This window comes from Daldinia childiae (genome assembly GCF_008694065.1).
Source record: "Daldinia childiae strain JS-1345 chromosome Unknown Scaffold2, whole genome shotgun sequence".
In the NCBI taxonomy this organism is placed as follows: domain Eukaryota; kingdom Fungi; phylum Ascomycota; class Sordariomycetes; order Xylariales; family Hypoxylaceae; genus Daldinia; species Daldinia childiae.
The window spans coordinates 3,490,136-3,512,437 of NW_022984643.1; the positions used below are offsets into that span (position 1 = coordinate 3,490,136).

Genomic DNA, 22,302 nt, shown 5'->3' on the forward strand with positions numbered 1-22,302 from the left:
GGGACTCATGATCGGGAGATCATCGTTATATAGCCGAGATAATTCTGTATAGTTACATTAGGTTCCATTGAGAAGATGCTTTTCGCAGAGACCAAACAATACCCATAGGATATTCAGCAAGCTGCCGAAGTAACTTAATCAACAAGCACGTCGTTCATTCGATCGCATCAGCGGGGGCGGAGCAGTGCCATGAAGACCGTCAATCTGCCCGTTGAAAATGCGTGGTATTAGTAGGTCAATATCGGAAAGGTACCATGCCAAGGTTGCCATTAATAGCTTATAACAGCCTTGGCACATTCTAGCCCTCTCGCTAGCTAGAAAGAAACTACGGAGATGCGTCCGTGGAGGTGGTGAAGGTGCTAAATGGTTACGGTGGGATTTAACCGGGAAAAGTTCTTCGCAGTAATAACTATCAGAACTAAGGTTCAGGGAATGATTACATTGATTATATGCTTGTATAATATTCTAATGTCTGCTAAGCGAGATCTTCTAATATTGTATATTATTGGTGGAATTTTACTTGACAGCTCTATCAACTGAAATACATTCAACTATATTAGTTAATATCTTTTGTCTCGCATCCCCTATATCTATTGACAGTTTCTCCAAGTTGACCAAGCGTGACCTTTCCTAGATATGAGCCTCACACTCTAGTTCCATACTTACATTTGTTGTCTTCTACTCGAATAGAACTTAGCTCGATTGTACCTCATGAATTCTCAATCTAAGAGAGCAAATACTTTTAGGTTATACAAGTTGAATAGTTAATACTATTTCGACTCTATTCTTATGTGTTAGCTACCCTAAGAAGTGCGCCTCCCTTTTTGAAGCGTTGGTATCAGTATCAGTTCCCCTGTTAGTAGTCTACGAATTATCTACCTTTCCTATTAGTTAAACAAGCAGCATAGATTTTAGTAAACCATCTGTGGGCAATTCTGAACTTTACGGACATTGAAAGCCCGTGGAAAATAGGCACGACATCGATATGGTTATTATCGTTAATTAACTAGACAATCCCCCAGTCCCCTGTCCCTGATCCCCGATCCCTTGACAGTCCCAACTATATACATATATAAGAAGGCATTCACCCTACAAGTCCCACTAGATGGTTAATGATATACAAAGTCTCCACCTGGTATAGCTACGCTACAATAGATCCCAACCTTGGCTTCTATCATTTAAGACTCGCCGTTGTTAGCTAGAAGGTTGGCAGTGTCGCTAGGAACACCAGAGATGGCATCAGAGAGAGCGCTCTTAGCAATGTAGTCGCAGAGAGAGCCGACGGGGGAAGCGTCGAGTCCCAAGTAGTAGGCACCGAGGCCAGCAATGTGGGGGGAAGCCATCGAGGTTCCAGAGATAACGTTCTAGGATATCGTCAGTACGAGCGAAATTACCAAACTTATACTTAGGGATTAGCTTACAGTGGCTCCACCAATCCAGGTGGACTCGATGTCAGTTCCAGGGGCAAGGATGTCAACAAGGCTGCCGAAGTTGGAGTACTCGGCAAGCTCGTCGTCCTTGGTAGTGGCACCGACGGTGCAGGCGGTTTTTTCCGAGGCGGGGGAAGAAGATGAAGCGTCAGTGGCCTCGTTACCAGCAGCAACGGCAAGGAAGAGACCGGCATCAACGATGCTGGCGGCCGCCTCGTTTACGGCACTGGAGGAGGAACCTCCGAGGGACATGTTGACGACGACACCCTTAGGGCAGGTCTGGCCAGCTGCGTCCTTGGCAACGAAGTCCATACCAGCGATTACACCGGAGCTGTGGTTTCTAGTCAGCCAACTGTAACTTTATATACTAAGACGGGTTGAGGATTATTGCATACTTAGTACCTGAACCACTGGCGTCAAGGACCTTGACGGCGAAGAGAGATGTCTTCTTAGCAACTCCATATGTTTTGGAACCGATCGTGCCGGCAACATGGGTACCGTGACCGTTCCCGTCGGTGTCATCGTCGTCAGCGAAGTTGTTGAGGAACTTGGCGCGGCCCTCGAATTCCTATATAGAGTTAAATTATAATTATCAATGAGAAAATAATCACTTATCACATACCTCGTGGTCGACTTCGATGCCAGTGTCGATGATATAGGCGCAGGTACCCTCACCGGCACTGTCGTCGTAGGTGTAGGTGGTGCTGCCAGGCTCGGAGCTTGAGAGACGTGCTAGACCCCAGTCGGCGTTCTCCTGGGTAGCCTTGATAGTGATAATGGCATCCTGCTCGATGTAGTCAACCTAGCAAAAAGTGTTAGAGTCTTCATAAATCCTAGAGTTTTATCTGTGTTGTCTTCATATTTACATCAGCATTGTTCTTGAGTGCCTCGAGCTCTTCCTCAGACAGGCTGGAAGCGAAGCCCTTGAACTTGTTGGTGTTGTAAACGAAGTCGGCGTCGCTGGCGACAGACTGGATAGAGCTCTGGATAGACTCGGCATTCGTGTCAGCCTTCATCTTGACGATGTACTTGCCATCGACAAGCTGGGCGCCTCGGGGCTTGATAACCGGCGCGGGTGAAGATCGCTTCGAAGGCGCAGCAAGTGCCAGAGGCAGCAAGGCTAGAGCAGTGGTAGTACGCATTTTGAAAGATATATAGGGGTGATGAGTTTAGAGTGGTGCTTGATAGTGAAGCTCTGAGTGTGGGATGGTGAGAGTAAAGATAGCCCATTGAATGGAGAATCTTCGTCCTTTTTATAATACTCATCGCAACCTTTTGACAAGAAGCGTGATGTTGTTGGATGTTGAATGCAATACTATGAGAGCCTTCATGATAGCAGATCTTTACCAAGGACAGCATTTCATAGTCGGACAAATTTGCCAGTGACCACTTACATGTGAACGCCTCATGTGAGGTAGAAAGAGAATCATGGATAAGGTAAGGATTCATAGTAGGCGACAGTATTCCCTGCCCTGGCCGGCCAATCCGGCATGCATAACGAGTGCCGATCACAGCAGCACCTCCTAGAAAGGGCTTGGTTGGGCTGAAGTCCCCTTATTCGTCGGAGAGTTTTCGTCCCTTCAATAAGAATATAGACGAGCTACGATCCAGTAGTGTTACTCCAAGCTCCGAATGTCGTTAAGTTACAGTGTTTTAAACCCAGGCATTCGGGTTTTCTTGGTGACGTGCCGTGAAATTAGCTATAGACTACTTGTAATACTAGAGTAGCCAATGACGATGAAATAGTACAGAAGGCCAAGCTTCTTGCCAAACAGCTAGTTACGCGCGCATACACTACATACACTACATACGGTACCTAGACTATTGCCAAGAAGCGCTGAGCCGCGAGTAAAGCACCATGGATTGAGCTTAACTTAGGTGCAGTGGTAGCTTGCTCAGGAGACGTTGTAACGGCCTTCCCTATCAGGAAACCTTTCCCTCCTTTAGACCCGCGGGGGGCCATCAGCATCGCTGTCCAACCAAGCTTTGACGATAGGGGTAAGTGACTGATCGATTATCTCCGAGATGCAGGATAGCTACCTATAATACATGATATTAATAGTTTTAGCTATATTTTAAAATGGCATATCTGTTTCATTCGAAGTAGCTTTAAAATATTGAACGTAATAAAAGAAGGCATATATAGTCCCATCTTAAAGACCAATTTTATCTTCGTCTTTTTATTCCGGCGAAGAAATTATAAGTTAGGTACCTCTTCTACCACAAATAATACTATGAGTTGGCATAATGCCAGTATGATATATGATAAATAATATATAATATGTAATATGTAATATGCCTAACAACGCTTTATTCACCACACCCACAACAGCTACTATTGTGGGTTGGTTCAACTTGGAGTACATAGCAATGCCGTCAGACGGAAATATGCCCCAGATTGCGACACCGGTTTCCCCACATGATATGAGTAGAAAGCGGAATGTGACTGTACCATCACTTTCCCCGAGAAAATCCCAGGTGCATCTACCGCAAGCTATGTACTCGTATCGGTGCTACTTGCGGCGTATTGTCAGGTGTCTGTAACCATGCAGCCTCGGGAAGGTCCTCGTATTATAGTTAGGTTCAAATTTCAAAGACCTTCTCAAAGACTTTACTCACGAGAGAAGTTCAGTTTTATCATGATGCCCCCACATCTTCAGCTTCTTAACCCCTCAGCCCCTCCACTAACCCTGCCCCTAACCGCCATACAACTATCACGACAGGCACGCTTAGCATCCCCCCTGGCCATGATCTGCAAATAACCCCCTGTATTTCAGATACCAGGTGCCGGCAGCGGTCAGCACACCCACTATATAAGGTCTTGGCATTTCCGCTGCGCAACCTGTTACCTACGACTCCCACGACTCCCACGACCAGCTCTTCTACATACGTTGCTATTTAATATATAATCTATGGCCTGTGTGATTGTCGATCAACTTCCAGCCTAGGCAGACAGCCTAAGGTAACCGAGACTCGGTGCTGGGCCTCAAAGTTGAACTGACTAGACTGGCTTATTATTGTTTTTCCTTGTCCAGGCCAACTTGCAAATCCCAACTGTATGCGGAAAGTAGGCAGGATTCTAAAAGTTCACCTACTCACTACGGCAGGCCGAATCTCTAAACGCACGGCATTATTCCGGAGCCTGTCTGTTTATGTTTTCTCCGGTTAGCGAAAAAGAATCTGTTTTAAATCCGACGCAGTCCTAACGAATTCATCTACCGAGCATCGAACGCCTCACGAGTACATATTAAAAAGAACTTACAAATGTCACTAGTTATATCATTATTGAATTATAAATCAGTGGCGTGACCGAATAACCTACCGTCTCTCTAATTTAATAGAAAATAAGAACGGAAATCCCTTTTTACCGAGTCTGATGGTATTCATGACGGTATTCCGTACGGCATTCCCTACGGAATACCCAATGCGGCCCGCAACCGGCCGGGTTTCGTAACCCGAGAAGGCAGGACACATTATCAACATTGAAACCCGATCCACAGTCACCATTGCACGAGGAATTAAGCAATGCTGCATATTCGAAGGGGAAAGGATTCATACACCTAGGTGTACCCAGGTTTGAATTCCCTCCCGCTGCCGTGAAACGTCACAACAGCTTCGAGTTTAGATCCGAACCCGCCTCCCGCGCTTCCCCTATTTATCATGCAGTAGTGTTTTCGCAGCAACAAACATATCAAGTCACGTTACAAGTAACCCCTGCGGCTATTATATTATAAAAATTATATTACGTTACACCACTTGTACAATATATAATTGAAATTCCCCCCATCAGTCCACTCCCACATCTAATAGATGTTGTGAGATTAGGTTGAAGTCTCAGCTATACACCCTATATAAATCAACTCCCCCTCGTGAAGATACCGCTTAGATGAGCCAGATTAATGAGGTCCTTGGTCAAGACGATATATTTTAACTGAAATCATATCAAGTCCCTGGTAGAGGTATTTATACAGCATACCTATGCCACATGTTGTTTTGCTTCGACAAACCATCGACCACATGCGAGAGCGAAAACAAATCGAAAGAGGGTCAAATGGAGTCGTCTGGCAAACATTATCACGCTCAAACATACTCTAATCTATATATTCCGTTTCTCTGCAACTAATTTATCCAGTGGGCAGTTTACTCGACACTACCCTGTGAGGTCCATGCGCATACCGAAGAAATCCACGTCCGGATTCTTAGCATGTCGTGATATTAAAGTTCCCTCTGCTTAATCCCCGGTCGCAACCATTGCTAGAGCTCATGGCAGACGTACATGATTTTCAACGCCTTGTTTCAGGACTTGGTTTTGTGATGAGTATCAGTGACTTAGAATTACCTGGTGTTCATTTATACGGCAGAATTCATATTTATCTTCATGGATCCGTTGAGTCGGTACACTGAGGCTACTCTATATTTGCACTCCTGTTTAGACCCCTTTTTTTAAGAAGAAAGGGGGGAACCCTCTGAAAATAGCATCACTTTGAAGGGGAACAACTTTATTTAAAGACGATATCCTAAAAATTCACTAGAGCGTAGCACTGAAAAGCCATTTTGTTATCACAGCATACCTGCTTTTCGGCGTATGAACCAGTCAATATCGTATTGAAACTATTAAAGAAATCCTAACCAAATTCTGTAAGATAAATACATCAGCGCGCCACATATATACTCAGTAACGAGACAGCAATTCTGAGAACCACCTAAACACCATCCAATTATCCAGTGCTTACAGTCCTCCCATAAAGGATGTGCCTCCAGCGTCCATATCTACTGCCATACTATGCTGTAGCCCGCAGACCTCGAAAAGCTTCACAGGCGTGATGTGTTTCGGCGTGCCGACCACGCCCTCGCCCTTTAGACGGAGAAGGGTCTCTCGGATGGCGACGTATGCGGGTGCCAGTGTCGCAAAGCTGAAGATCATGATGCGGAAGCCCATCTTGTGAGCCTCCTCGACGGTGATAACGGGGCTCTTTCCGTTCTCAACTGAGTTCAGTAGGAGTGGCCATGGTGCTAGGTCTCTGACAGCCTGGGCTGCTTGCTCCTTGGATGTAAAGCCCTCGAGCAGACCAACATCTGCGCCTTCGTCTCGGGCTGCGCGTAGTCGTGAAATACACGCGTCATACCCGAGCGATTGAAGGGCATCAGTCCGCGCAATGAGCACGAAGTCAGATTGCAATCGCACGCGTGCCGCATGGGCGGCCCTGATGCGTGAGATGTATTCTTCTTGCGGCACGACTTTCTTGCCACTCAGATGACCGCAACGCTTGGTGAGGACCTAATTCGCGAATAGGGGTTAGCATTTCGCAATAATAGGATACACGAGGCTTATATAATCCTATGCAAGTCAAGTAGCAGTGCTGGAGGCAAGAGACTAATCTCAGACCTGGGGAGATATGAGTAGGCGGCTATAGAACATACTTGATCTTCAAGATGGGCACCAGCTACTCCGGCACGGATATACTGCTCCACGGTACGAGCAACCATGATAGGTCCTAGTGTCCAAGTCAGATTCCATGTCTTGAGTAAGTTATAGGTTTTGAAGGCCGACAGAATATGAACAATCTAAACATAAAGATTCCCAAAAGACTTACCGCCATATCCAGTGTCCATATCAGCAATCAATGGCGGACCAAATGGATCAAGGTTGGCGATCATCTCGGCGTTCTCTCTCATTTCGTGTAGCTGAGCAATGGCCAAGTCTGGCTGACCGATGCGTGACGCCGTAGTACCTGCACCAGTCTTCCGATGAACTATTAGCTTTGAATAGACCGACGACGTTATGCCAAGTCTATATCACGTACCATATACATGGCATTAAAGCCTAGTTCCATAGCGGTACGAGCAGAGAGACCATCGTATACCCCAGGGCAGACGATAAGCTCTCCAGTCTCGAATATCATCTTGCGGAGCTTCTTAGCACCAGATGTCGGTTCGCGGACACTAGTGACAATGTCACTAAGCCGTAGCGGTCCGTCGACCTTGTCTACAGTATCATCTTCAGATGATGCCACGACAGTAACCTCTTCAACACTAGGAACTGTGATGGGATCATCCTCGAAGATTTCGACTGTGTGGACTAAGGGAAGTGGCTTGATGGAGTCATAGAACTGGCTAGAACTGATCTCCGTTGCCGCTTGAAGAGTTATAGTCGACTCGTTTTCGAGCCCAGACGTATAGTCTGCGGATGTGATTGCGGAGGGAGACATGGTTTAGGTGGGTATATATGGGCTTCGACAATAAAATGGTAGCACTGAACTGCAAGTTGTCGATCTATTGTATAACTTAAGAGGTGATGAATATGAAACCTGGATGAGTTGGCCAACCGATCCCAGGCATGATATTTATACTTTTATCACACCTTACTCTCCCCTCTATCAGCCCAAGAATCTCGCCCTTTCAGAATATCAAACTATCATTTCCATCTGCCTGCACACCAAGTTTCCGCCCTCGATATACCGAGGCCTAGAGCTCCTTTGTCGCAGTAAGCACTGGCCGAGATACACCACTTTACTTGGCGCATATGTGACTTTCATCCCTTTCCCCTGTCGAAAGATCCCCGGCACCATGTCGTTTAGCTTCCTCGGAGTTAATTTACGGAGTCTCAAGTTGTGCTCAGCTCCTCAACTGCACTTTACGTTACCTCATCGTACCTCCCGGATGTTGGTTTGGGCCGCCGGTGACAGGGTCTCGAGGCATCCTTGTAACCACACATGAAAACATAGATATCTTGTTTACTCTCAAACCGACCTAGTGACCATAGGTGCAAAAGCTCTTTAATATCAATGTAATATATTATTATGATAATTCGTAGACTTTCTGAATGATTATCACGTCAACCCTCTCGAATCCAGACCCAGTGATAGCTATTCTAATGAAATGAATGAAAACCTAGGCATTCCACACCTACCGGAACAGGCCAATCAATACTGCAGGACTACCATTAAGTGGCTATAGTTCTCCAAGATGGTCATCTGCGGTCGGTAGACCATCACCGGGACTTTTTGGGATAATACGTCACTAGGGTTGGGTGAACGAAACCCTGTACTCTCTCGAGTACCCAAGGCACCTGAGGTCTCTGAGGCCTCCTGCTCTGGTAGAAGCATACTAAACCAGTATACCATGGCGCCATGGCAATCCCCTTGTTACTACTATACAGGTCACCAACTTACACACTCTTCGTGACAGCTGGAATATTCAGGAAGCGTCACATCCGGACCTAGACGAGAAGACTATTATCGTCTCTAAAAACAGTTTCCCTAAATAGGGTTTATTCAGCTTCAGAAATTCTCGACGAAGCATTTTTATAATAGGCAATTCAATCTAGTTACACCTACCAATATTTGTTCGATATCGATGATAGGATATAAGAAAGGGTCGCACACTTTTACAGCTTCATCAAAACACTACTAACATTGGTCAGGCCTCATAATATTTCAGCCTGGCTTAACAGATAGCGCCACCGGCCTTATTTACCTTTCAGTAAGAATTGTTGATTTTTCCAGCTGTTGTCTTACGCTTACATCAACAGAGGTGTAGCGAGTATCATAGGTGTGGCTCGACCTCTACGCCAACGCCAGCCAGTAAGACAACAACGCCACCTTGATGGCCTAGGCTTTGTGGCTGTCGCCTTCAATGGATTCGTTAATATACGCACCTCTAAGTTTCAGGTCAGCTATTTTTTCTTCTTTTTCTTTTTTCTTTTTCCCCTGAAAAAAGCAATAGTAGCTGAGTTTATAATTGCTCAAATCTGACCCGAGTTAGAATTAAGTAGTCTTAGTCATTTCCATGTGGAACAGTTTCTTAATTCTAGGCACTTATACAAGTTTGGTACTCAGGCGAGACGGGTTCGCAGCGGGCCGAGCCGGGAAAAGGTAACGTCAGCCGCCAAGTTGTACTGAATGTACTGGATAACGACTTATCCAACACCCTGTATGCATACGACCCATACTCCTATCTTCCTACGATGATCCACCCCGACGTCAACATTTCCGCCGTCCGCTGACCAGTTTATTGCTGCTTCCCCGGTGATTAGTTCTTGGAACCCAAGACTTGCCAAGCTATGTATCTTCTTCAGCGAGTGGCATCCGTTACCAATCAAGGCATTGACTCTGGTTATGTCTTCAGGTAGGACAGACCAATAATGATCAACTATGACTTCCACTTGCGCTTCTTCTTCTTCTTCTTCTTCTTCCTTGTTGACCTATGTAAAGGCTTGTGATCTTACACCCACCTCGATCGGTATTATCCGCACTAGATCTCTAGCTGCCGCCCCTATTCCTGTTGCCGTGTCTAAAGAAAGCTTAGTGAAAATGCCCAGAAAACCTACTATCCATCCCGAAAACTTGCTCGGGCCAAGTGACTATTTTAGTGATTATTACAGTCCTTGGGTCACGTCTTAATGCAACCACCGTGGCTATGCTAGTCATGATAGCTGGGTATATAGGAAATATGTTGTCATGATACTTTAAAGGAAGCTCGTTTCGCGCGTATGTTGCTGCCTGCATATTACCTTTAGACGCGAGGAATATTACCAGCCGACTTGGCCTCCTTGGCAAGCTAGATGTTTCTGTATACTGCTAGATCGGGAGTCTTAGGGTTGGCATAGCGGGATTTCACGACAAGCCGCCATGAGCTGATCAGCGTTGGCACATAGATGTAATATGCTGTGAAATCGTATAGAGGCGCTCGTATCTACGTACATCTCGATCAGTCTCACGATGCTTCCGTGCGAGCTTCGAATAGCTCGTTGCTGAAGTAGTCCTAGCATCTAACACCTTGGCGCCAAGTTCAACGTACCCGGGTTCAGAGTCCGAGCGAAGGAGCCTTTAGTAAACTCGACGTATCACATTTACCATCGGTCCGTCTGTGCAGCATCTTAGATAGACCTTAAGCCGTGAGATGAGGTCTCCTCGAGGGGTTAGGAGTTAGCGATTAAACTTTGAATGTCTAATACATCAGCAGAAAGAAATTTATGGGGCAACTCGTTACTCTATAATTCAAATCGTCCTTTTTTTTACCTTAGTAAATAATAATAATAACCAGTTAGACAGTTATATTGCACTGAATTTCCTTTCTACCTACATAGTTCTACCAATCGACAGCGAAGTCGATATAAGATGTCTATAGGACTTGAAATCGAGATTCCCATTGGACAGGCGCTAATAGCCGTATAGAAATGAATTTAACAGGATTGAGCTACGGCTGCCAAGCACAGGCCACAGAAAGAGGCCCCGGGAGGAGCCCCATGGTCGGATCGCAGACTTAGAGTTCTCGGCGCTGGTCTGACACATTACATTGGCTACACCGGCGTGCCTAGAATACCACGTCAGATGGCGTCGAGGGAATACGACGATGGCGGAATTCTGTCCAGCTGAGACCGGACACCCTCCGGACCATCCTTACAATACAATTTGCATACAATTATCATTCAAGACAGAAGTGGATACTTTCTAGTTAACAGCCAAGTTCATCGGCCCATCTGGAGCAGCACCAGTTCAGTAATTTTCCGTCTCCCCGTTTACCGTCGTATTAACATTGATTAGAATAATTCCTCCGTGTCTTACATGATAACAAAAGGTTATCGAAGGACTGCATAGGAGTTGAGGGATTTTGAGTACTTGAAGCTATTCTACATGCGTGTTGGTGGATAGCCAAGCAGTACTAAAGAAGGAGACACCCTGTTGACGCAAGGACTAGCGGGCAGATAACTCATTCCAGATCTACTAATCTACCCGGTCCAGACTATCTCTAACTTAGCCTAGGCGCTCTCATCTTAATCTCCCCCGGATCCTTATATCGCCAACTGCCAGGCACAGTTTCCATATGCGATCACCGGATCTCTATACTCACTGCACTGCCACACCAAGATCATCATGTCCGACGAAGAGAAATTCGAATCCGCCCCAACCCTTAGCCCTGAGCCACTGGCACGACGAAGTTTCGTCCAGGGTTTCTCGCAGCAACTCTCTGAAGATATCAGTGCAAGCGTAGGGTCCATACCTCTAATAGCATGTTGCTTCGCAACGGGCCTCACTGATGGTACTCTGTATAATGGTGAGACACAGCGGACCTATTTCGAGTTATGCTGGCACGTTGAGATCCCAAAGCTAATATTGTATCATCTCTAGCTTATGGTACCTTCGTATCAATGCAAACTGGTATGTCTATGGCATTTTCTGGCGTCTAGTCCTTGCTAGTATATTTTATTCTAAACTTTTCATTAGGGAATACTGTATTCGTCGCACTCGGCACCTCCGGACAGAACAACAAGCCTTTTGGATGGGCTCGTTCTCTTTTCTCCATAGGCTGTTTCACTTTAGGATGCCTGTTCTTTTCCCGGTATCATAAACTAATTGGTGGCGGGCGTCGTCGAAGGACTCTCTTCTTCTCATTCCTGCTACAGACAGTTTTCGTTGTCGTAGCTGCAACTATCATTCAGACCGGCATCGTCGACGGTACATACCCCTCACGAAGAGACCCAATGGATGTGGACTTCCTCGAGCTTGCCCCCATTGCATTGCTTAGTTTCCAGGCGGCAGGTCAAATTGTGAACAGCCGTGGGTTGGGGGTCAGCGAAGTTCCTACGGTGGTGATTACAAGTCTGTTATGCGATTTGGTGAGCGACGAGAATATTTTACAGCCGCTTAGGAAGAATGTGAAGCGTAATAGAAGGGCTATAGCTTTTGTACTCACGCTACTAGGCGCGATATGTGGAGGTTGGATATCTAAAGCTACAGGTGCTGTACAGCCAAGTCTTTGGTTTGTCGCAGCCATTAAGGCAGCCATTACGATCTCCTGGTTATTTTTAGTAGGGGATAACAAGGATTAAATGAGCCCTATACCATCCATCCATAGATTAGATTTGATATGTTGGCTTTTTCCACTAGCTGACAATATAGATTGAGGTAGATATTGGTTTGAAGATGTGTAGAATAGACTAGATAAGTGTATTAGATGAAGAATATAAACTCTCGTTAACCCTAACACCCCAAAAATAGCAGTGGCTTAAGCAGTGGCGTTGCGCAAGGTCTTTATCTAATCTATGATGCATTGACGCTAGTATAGCTAGTATATAGGATAGGATAAGCGAAATTTTAGTTATAGTTCAAAGGACGCTAAGGGCACTTTGGCGGAGTGGTTAACGCGATGCCCTGCTATTGACTTGATAGACTAGGCATTCCCTTCGGGGGCGTGTGTTCGAATCACACAGGTGTCGAATTTTTGTCCTTTTTTTTTTTTTTCTCTCTCTCTTTCTTAACGCCTTCTTATGCATAAGAATAAATTCAAATTGTTTCATTTTTTTTTTACTCAACACAAGATACTAACTATGTAAAATTGAATAAAATCAATTACTGTAATGGCTATAGGTTCTTGCGATTAGTCACGGTGCATTTGCCAAGGTATTACCAATCTTTGAATACGAAGTACTTCCCCGGCGCCGAAGGCACAAGGTTCTTAACTACCAAACTCGCCTTCCTCTGAAACCCACAAACAATATCAGACCCTCCAAATAAAATAAAATAAAGTCGTAATCTCGTCCCCATTCTTTAATTGTTGGTTTTTGCGAACAATAACTTAACCGCTGAAACAACAGCCATCCTGATAGATAGCACTACAACCTTTCCTAAGACGACCTTCTTAATAATAATTAAGCCTCAGGGCTGTATAAACTCTACAGTTGTAGAGTTGGCATTTATTATAAAGCATAGGAACTGACGAGACTTTGAGCTGAATATAGGGGCCCCCATCAAATTTGGTTGCTGACTCGCTACCATGTAGCGGCGAGCCGATAGGCCATGGGAGGTTTTTGATAAGTACGGTTCCCGTAGACGAAATAGAAACCACATGGTCGGCTACTGACGAATCATACTTGCAGTCGGCAGGGTAAACAATTACTTTATCGTCGAGCGGGTTTTCAATAGGCCTCACATCTGCCTCCAGTTTCGAGTCTGGAGCTCCTTGAGACGGGACTGGTTGAAAACAAAATGAAACTTGTAGATATTGTTATAGACATCTTGTCCTTCGCTGCCCTCACGAAGAATCCGTGTGAGTAGGTCGTTAGCAAACTTGAGAAATTAATCAACGCCTATCATATTAAAGTTATACATAAACCCGAGTGCCTTCTGGCTGGCGGACTCGATGGCTTGGTCAAGTGCATATAGCTTATTCGTCTTCTCAAGGTGGCCAATGAACAGAATGATTATGGGGTCGAATTGATTAGACGTGTTGCACACGGGCAAGATGGATGGTCTAAAACTGGAGCCATCATGGCGCGTTGAGAGGGTAGCTAACATATTGGCTCGGGTATAACATAAGGAAATGAAGGCTTCAATATCTAGGTGAGGTTGAACAGGATGTCTAGTAACTTATATACAACCTTACGATCGCTTAGTAAACTCAAGAACTTATGGGCGAAGTCCACAATCGAGAAAACGTATAGGAAGTGAATCGAGGAGTATTAGACTTTGCCTCCTTACTGATTTGCCGAGACAATCTTGTAGGATTAATTATATTTTTGCATGGGGAACACACATATGGTACTCCCGCTCATGAGACACGAGATAGTACAACACAGCCACCTATTAGTCGCATGCTTCCAGACCTAGCCCAAACAACTCTGTTATATAATCAACTAAGCTACTATATAAAGCAATCTCTTTTATAAAAAGATCTATTTCAATAATTAAACATCAACCAAGCCAAATACTACGAAACAATATACCAATTCCATAGCCAGCGCGTAGTCATGTTTTTGTTACCGTTTCTAGAAGACATAAATTGATCTAATGATTTTCGTAAAGCTGTACATATGGATCGCCGCAGATAGTACATGCTACCACGCCTATCTAAGATATATTGTCGCCCGTGTACAGCGATTTCCAGCTAAACACTCGGTTTAATTACCTGTCTCCCAGTAAAATGGCTACGATCCGAAACGTTTGGCGATATGTCCTTAATCATACTTATCGGAGTTTTAGGCGGTTACTATACTATATTAAAGTTTCTCTCCGAATCACATTGTCCTAGGTGGAAAAGGACGTCAGGGGCTTCGGTCAAACCCCGATAGTAATGAATTAGTGCTATTCCTACATAACTCTACTAGCTGATCCCCCTATGTTGCGTCGCGGTCCACTGGTGGTAGTAATCCCTCATTATCTTAAGGCACCTCAGACTACTTGACATAACCCTGAATCTCTTCCACGCTTTGGAATACGGCTTCTTATACCCAGATACTACCACATTAACTCGATTATTGTTAGATTAAGGATGTAACTAATTTATATACTAGCACATCAGACGAACTTCTCAACGTCCCTGAAAACCCGAAGCGAAATGGCAACCCGGCCTGATCCAGCTTCCCAGAGGTTCTGACGGCATTTACAAGTAAGCGAAAGGTCAACGGACTATATTTAAGAATAATCAAGATCCATGGCATGCTAATTACCCATCTTCTTTACTTAGTGATTATATAAGTTTGCTTACTATCATTGATATGATTCAATCACTAATGGGTATCTAGCGGGAATCAACCAAGTCTGTGGGAAACCATCCGTAGAATTGATGAGCACAGTAGAGTCTACGAGGTATCAATTAGTAAATCTCTTCCGAAAATGATATGAAAACAGACGAAAATATACGACAAGGACACTGAGGCATGAAACAAGTTGATCTTTGTTAAAGACACGAGGGTGGGACCGGGAAGCAACCAAGGTACTGACAAGACCCAAACTGTAATAGACGAAGATATTCGGAAGCACTTGTTCAACCACTACGAAATACTGCTTAGTACATCACAACGCATCCAATATTTGGTATCACAAGGGGCTCGCTCGAGGTTAACAAGGATACGAGTAATCAGCGGGGGATAATGTTAAGATGGAGTGAAATTTCTTCATCCGCCGATGCAACACTTTCTTATCATAAATGATCTATAATCATTTTTTAATTTAAATTTATTATTATCCTAAGGCTTGATCCTCTGTGCTGTCTCTTATTTTGCTGGTCTTGCTACGACATGAAGAGCTTTATAACATGGAGAAAATGCTCTTCACAAGGAATAAACCATTCCATTACATACTGCGTATACCCAAAAACTATCGCAAGGCTCAGTTTCGTTCCCTGTTCAACGAGAAAACTACGTATCAGCATGAACCGTTCTTATTACTGTCAGCTGGGAATCTGGAGTCGGTTCAAAATATCACGAATCTAAGGAACTTACCGGGGCTTTAATATCAGGGGTAGATATATTCACGAAGGTGTAGAGACTGGAAAAAAAAGCCATGAGTATTACCCATTCAAAGAGGACGTTTAAAGGCATATTCATGCCCACGGATCCCAAGTATTTATTGTCGATTTCGTCAGTCGACTATAACAGTTAATACCAAACCGTCAAGTATATCACGCACAGTATAACGCAAAGGTTTGTACGGAATAATCATTTAGGGCGATGGAATTCATCGCAAGTAAATAACTCTAAAAAGTCATATATTCTCAGTATAGCAATAAGACCACTTCTTTCGCCATCGTACCTTGCTGGAATGTTGCTGTGCCTATATTCGAGAATACTTAACCGACGTTCGCCCAGTCCAAAAATACATAGAATAAAGAGCAGGTCAACATCGTGCTTTTCTACATCAACCCCCCTTTCGTAACTAAATTAACTATATCCCCAGTCATCACATCGTATATTCAAGTAACGAGTTGATAAAATAAGCTGAGCCATCCCATCTTTATAGAACACAATTCCCTCATATATAGCATTAACTTTTATTGGGCTAGGGATAGTTTTTTCCGCACGGACTCCTCCCCCCCTTGGGTAAACTTGGGGTTTTGTGTAACCATTTTACGGACGACTCTTCTAGGCAGCATACACTTTTAAAAGACCTGCTGCTTGCAAAGTTACAAAGAGCAAAATTCATTAACCTATCACCACCCATATTATAGCATCTACCTAAGTCTTTTTATCGTCATTCTTGAACCCAATCGGTTAGGATGAAACCTGTAAAAATAGCCGACTTCTCCCAAGGAGATATCACAGAGGACAGCCTTCTCCTTCTCAAAACCGGCATGTTAGGTCTCTAATACGCGACACAGGTCCTTACCAGTAATACCACTGGTATTAGTCTTCGGAGCAAAGGCGGAATAATCCTACTCAACGAGATATGGGCAATGATTTTAGACTTCACACGTGAGGGCATGGAAGGGGAAAAAGATAAGATGTGTTTGGTAAAAGCCGATCTTGTAGTGGCATCGCCCAATACTATGCTTCCTCGTTGCTTTCTACACAAGTTCAACCATCCCGCAGATGAGATGATCATGAGCGTCATCATTGATAGCGAAGACGTGGAGGACTTTGAGTGTTATCTAGCTTGTGCAACCCCGTCTACAGCCGAAGCACTCGGATCTAAATTACCTGAGTTACAACGGCTCTCCGGATCAGACAATACTTTCGATGTCGTCCTTAATACCACGTCAACAAATATCTGTCTCTATACCTTCTACAACGCCGACGATTTCATTGAAATAATCGATGGCGGCGACTGTTAGGTTTGCAATGGGGAGAGATTCTGGCATATACTGATTTTTATTTGATTAATAAGAAGTTGTTTATTTTTATCTCAGGTAACTTTAGACTAGAAATTTGAAAATCGTTTAAAAGGAAGTACCTTTTTTAGCCACATTCCTCCCCAACCAATTACAACCCAATGCACTTTTTTCAAAACATTTTTTAATTTTTAATTTAAAACAACCTTAAATATTTTTTTTAATTAATATTAATAATAATTAAATTAATTAAAAACATTAATTTTAATGTATTTTTATAATAATTAAAAATTTTATATAAAAAGTAAATATTAATTTAATTATTTAAATAAATATATATATATACGTTTTAAATCGAAATTAACAATAATATCGGTTATACGTAATAACCGTAATAAATATTATAATAAACGTTAAAATTTATAATATTATAACATAATATTATATAAATATATAAAAAAAATAATAAAATAATAAAAATAAAAAATATTTTAAATATAATTATAAATTATTATATATATAAACGTATAAATATAAATATATAAGTATAATATTAAAAATATTTTATATTTTTAAACGTTGAAATTTATAATATTATAATATAATATTATATAAATATATAAAAAAATATATAAAAAAAATAAAATTTTACATATTATTATTATTTATTATATTATTATTAATATAATGTCGCACGAGGTGTTAAAACATAGTTGTAAAAACGGCGTAACCGTTATAACAGTTATATGTTTTTAATTACAATTATTATATGATTTTATAACCTTATATATAACTTACGTAAAACGTAAAATATTATTAAAAAAAATAAACTAAAATATAACATAAATTATTATATGTTTATGTAATATTTATAATTTTAATAGTTATAAACTTAGTTTATATAATAAAAAAATCTATAATTTTTTACATTTAATAATTACGTTAATTTTAAATTTAATTATATTTTAAAACCAAATTAATATTAATAATAAAACATAAATTTAAATTAAACTAAAAATATTATATAATACCGTATTAAATAAATTGCTTTTATTTAAAACTATTATATTATAAATAAAAATACGTTTAATTATTAATTAATAATTAATTATAATATTAAACTTTAAAAAACTAAAAGTTAAAATAAATTAATATTATAAAAATTTTTAAAAACGTTAAAATATTACAATTTAAATGACTTTTATTATACCGTAGTTATTTAAAAAGTATGTTACATTATATAAAACATAATTATTAATTAAAAATTACGGCGTTGTTTTTAATTTTAACATATAATTTTATTAAATTTTTAATTAAAATTTTAAAATATATATTAAATAAAATTAAAATATATAAAATTTATTATAAATTAAAGTTAATAAAAATATAAAAATTTAATAAATTAAATTTTATTGGTAAATATAATTTATTTTAATATATTAAAACTAAAATTTAAAAAATAACAAAGTTTTATTTATTTCCGCCTTTTTTTTATTAACGTTATAAATGTTATAAAACCTTTAAATTTTAAAAAAAACTTTTTTTAAATTTTAATTTTAATTAATTTTATATAATATAAAATAAATTAACATAAATTTTAAAGTTTTAATAAAATTATATTAATAATAATATAATAAATAATAATAATATTTAAAATACTTTTTATTTTAATAATTTAAAGTTAATTTTTTATTTTTATTATTTTATTATTTTTTTATATATTTATATAATATTACGTTATAATATTATAAACTTTAACGTTTAAATATATAATAGTTTTAAAACGTTATATTTATTTACGCGTTTACGTTTATAACCACTTATAATTATATTTAATATACTTTTTATTTTAATTATTTAAAGTTAATTTTTTACTTTTATTACTTTTTTGTTTTTTTTACATGTTTATATAATATCGCGTTATAATATTGTAAGCTTTAACATTTAAATAACTTTAAAACGTTATATTTACGCGTTTACATTTATAACCACTTACAACCACCCATAACTATTTATAACCACATTTAAAATACCTTTTATTTTAATTATTTAAAATTAATTTTTTACTTTCGTTATTTTTTTATATTTTTTATATGTTTATATAATATTATGTTATAATATTATAAACTTTAATATATTTATTATAATTATTACGTATAATTGATATTATAATTAATTTTAACTTAAAATGTGTATATTTTATATATAATAATTTATTTAAATATTAAAATTAATATTTTTAATTAATTTAATTATTATTATATAATTATTTAAATGAAAAATATTTAAAATCCCTTTAAATTAAAAATTTAAAAATGTTTTAAAAAATATGTTAAAATGTAATTAATTGGGGAAAAGTGTGGTTAAAAAAGGTATTTTTTTTCGAACCATTGTTAAATTTTTAATTTAAAGTCATTAAAATAAAATATAATAAATTTAAAGAAAAAAAGATTTATAATATATAATATATAATGTGTATTTATATTTTTATACTTTAAAACTTATACGTATTAATTAAAAAGTTATAAAGTTATAAGTTTTAATAATATGTAATTTATATGTCATATTATTAAGATAATAATTTAATAATAACAACTTTTTCATTTTAATAAAATTTATTTTTAAATTTATATTATTATTATTATTTATATAATTTAAATATATTTTTTATTATTATATAATTATTATTTAAATAAATAAGTTTAAATTTATTTTTAATAACAACGTTTAATTATTATTATAAACGTTTTAAAAAACTTATAATTTTAAACTTATTATTATAAAATTTTTTAAAATATATAACCGCATTTTATAAATTATTAATTATATACCATTTTAAGTTAACGTAAATCATTAGTCAACGGCCCACATAAATTAACAGCTTAACGAAAATACATATAAAATATGTTTATGCGTAACCGTACATTTTACTTAAAAAAATCCTATTAAAATTCAGATTTTAAATTTAGGTATATATTTAAATCTTAATAATAATAATAATTTTTTTATATTATTTTTTTTAATTAATTAAAAATAAAAAACATAAAAATAGGTTTAAAAATGTCCAAAGATTTTATAACTTATATTATAATGTAATAGTATTTTTTTCTATTTTTTTATATATTAGTTTTATAGTTATATAATATATATTAAAATTTGAGAAAGTTTGACCAAAAGTTGGTAAAGTTATAGATTTTTAAAAATATTGATTTTTGGTTATATTTTGGTTAAACCGTTAACTTGTGTAAGCCGTTGACTAATGATTTACATTATAATCTTAATCTTTTTATTTAATTTTATATTTAAATTTATTATAATATATTTATAATATAATAATTTTTTATATTTTTTATTTTTATTTTTTTAAATTTAAATCCATTATTTAATTTTTAAGATTTTAAAAGTTTATTTTAATATAAAATTATTTAAATCTTTTTATAATTTATTAACATTAAATTATTACTACTTTTATTATATATATAAAAATTTTAATTTATATATATTTAAATATAAAAGATACTTTTTAATAATTTTATAAAAAAACAATATTATTAAATAATTTAATTTATTATTAAATTAATTTATTTATATATTAAACTTAACCAATATAAATATTTAGTTTTTTATATTAAAATTTAATATATATTTATACTAATTAATATATTATATTTATTTATTTTAAAAATATTAAATAATTTATTATATTATATTTTTCCATTTTTTTAATTATTTAATAAACTTTTACACTTTTTTTAAACAACTTTTTTTTTAATAAAAATTAAATTATAACTTTTATTTAAACTTTTTAATTATAAAACATATACATTTCTTTTTTTATAAATATTTACTAAAAAAATACTTTTTTAAATAATTTATATAATAAATTATTTTAAATAACATTTAATATAGAAATTATTTTAAATTAATTCTTTTAATAATAATTAATAAATAATTATAACTATTAATTTATATATTTATTTATAATTTTTATTTAATTTATTATTTATTTATATTTAATTATTAAAAAATTTAATTTTATATTATAAAATTTAAAAAATTTATTTATAAAATATAATATAAATTATTTACTTTAATCATTAATAATTATTGTTAACCACCTTATCATTTAATACAAACTATTATAATATATCCATATTATATTTTTCGTTATTATAGTTTTTATATAAAAAATTAACCAAAAAACTTTACTTAATTAATTAATTATTATTAATATATTATTATATTTATTATTATTAAAAGATATATTTTTAAAATTAATAATTAATTTTTTTTATATTTAATAAAAAATAAAAAACAATAATAATAATCTTAATATTTTATTATATAATATTTTAATAAACTTATAAATATAATTATTTATATATTAATTAATATATTTATGAAATTTTAACCATTAATATTATTACGTAATAAATTATTAGATTTTATTTTTTTTAAAATAAATTAATATTAACTTACCATATATTTTTTCTATTATATTAATTTATAAGTTATTATTTTTAAATATAATAAATTATTTTTAATAAATAACCAAATTACTTAATATAATTTAATCATATTTTTTAATTTAAAAGGTTTTATTTTAATAATTAAATAACTTTTTATTATATTAATTTATATATAATAATTAATTTATTAATATTATATTTAATAATTGCAATAAATTAATTTTATTAAAAATATATAAATTTATTATTAAATTTGATTTTTATAATATTTTAAACTTTTTTATTATAAATTAAAATAATTTTATTATTTATTATTTATTTTATTTTTATTTTTAAAATTAGATTTTTTTTTATAATTATAATAATATATCCAAAATTATATTAAAAACCTTAAATTAATAGGTAATAATAAAATTATATTATATAATAAAATATTTTAAAACTTTATAATTTATTATTATTATAAAAAAATATATATATTATAAATTTATTAATTTATAACATTAATATGTTAAAACCTTTATAATTATTTATATTTTTTTATTATAAATTCCATATTTAAATTCTATAATATATAATATTTTGGAAAAAAACGTTATAAAATATTACAAATTATTTAGTAATTTCCTTTATAACAAGACTTTTACGATAATATCATTAAAAATATTAATTTCTACTTTAATTTTACAATTAAATAAAAAATAAACTAAAACCAATATATTTATTAATTATTTTTTTAATTTATTAAAAGTTTTTTAATATTTTTACATTTAAATTAAATCTATATTTATTTTTATTAACTTTACTAATATTTTAGCCATTTATTTATATTTTTTAATAAATTTCCGGTAAAAATT

At 36.2% G+C, this 22,302-nt stretch overlaps 3 protein-coding genes across 3 annotated transcripts; 1 reads left to right on the plus strand and 2 right to left on the minus strand.

Moving 5' to 3' along the window:
* Positions 1-1,178: 1,178 nt before the first annotated feature.
* On the minus strand, positions 1,179-2,572 carry GL218_01873 (Proteinase T; the record flags this gene model as incomplete). The annotated part of the gene is made up of 5 exons (XM_033578358.1): positions 1,179-1,364; positions 1,422-1,761; positions 1,826-1,998; positions 2,053-2,232; positions 2,297-2,572. The coding sequence occupies 5 exons, from the start codon at positions 2,570-2,572 to the stop codon at positions 1,179-1,181; spliced, it is 1,155 nt and encodes a 384-aa protein (XP_033438559.1).
* Positions 2,573-6,159: 3,587 nt separating this feature from the next.
* Positions 6,160-7,639, minus strand: GL218_01874 (2,3-dimethylmalate lyase; the record flags this gene model as incomplete). Its single annotated transcript, XM_033578359.1, has 4 exons — positions 6,160-6,708; positions 6,852-6,925; positions 7,025-7,172; positions 7,235-7,639. The coding sequence occupies 4 exons, from the start codon at positions 7,637-7,639 to the stop codon at positions 6,160-6,162; spliced, it is 1,176 nt and encodes a 391-aa protein (XP_033438564.1).
* Positions 7,640-11,305: 3,666 nt separating this feature from the next.
* Positions 11,306-12,261, plus strand: GL218_01875 (uncharacterized protein; the record flags this gene model as incomplete). The annotated part of the gene is made up of 3 exons (XM_033578360.1): positions 11,306-11,486; positions 11,561-11,590; positions 11,657-12,261. The coding sequence occupies 3 exons, from the start codon at positions 11,306-11,308 to the stop codon at positions 12,259-12,261; spliced, it is 816 nt and encodes a 271-aa protein (XP_033438565.1).
* Positions 12,262-22,302: the final 10,041 nt, after the last annotated feature.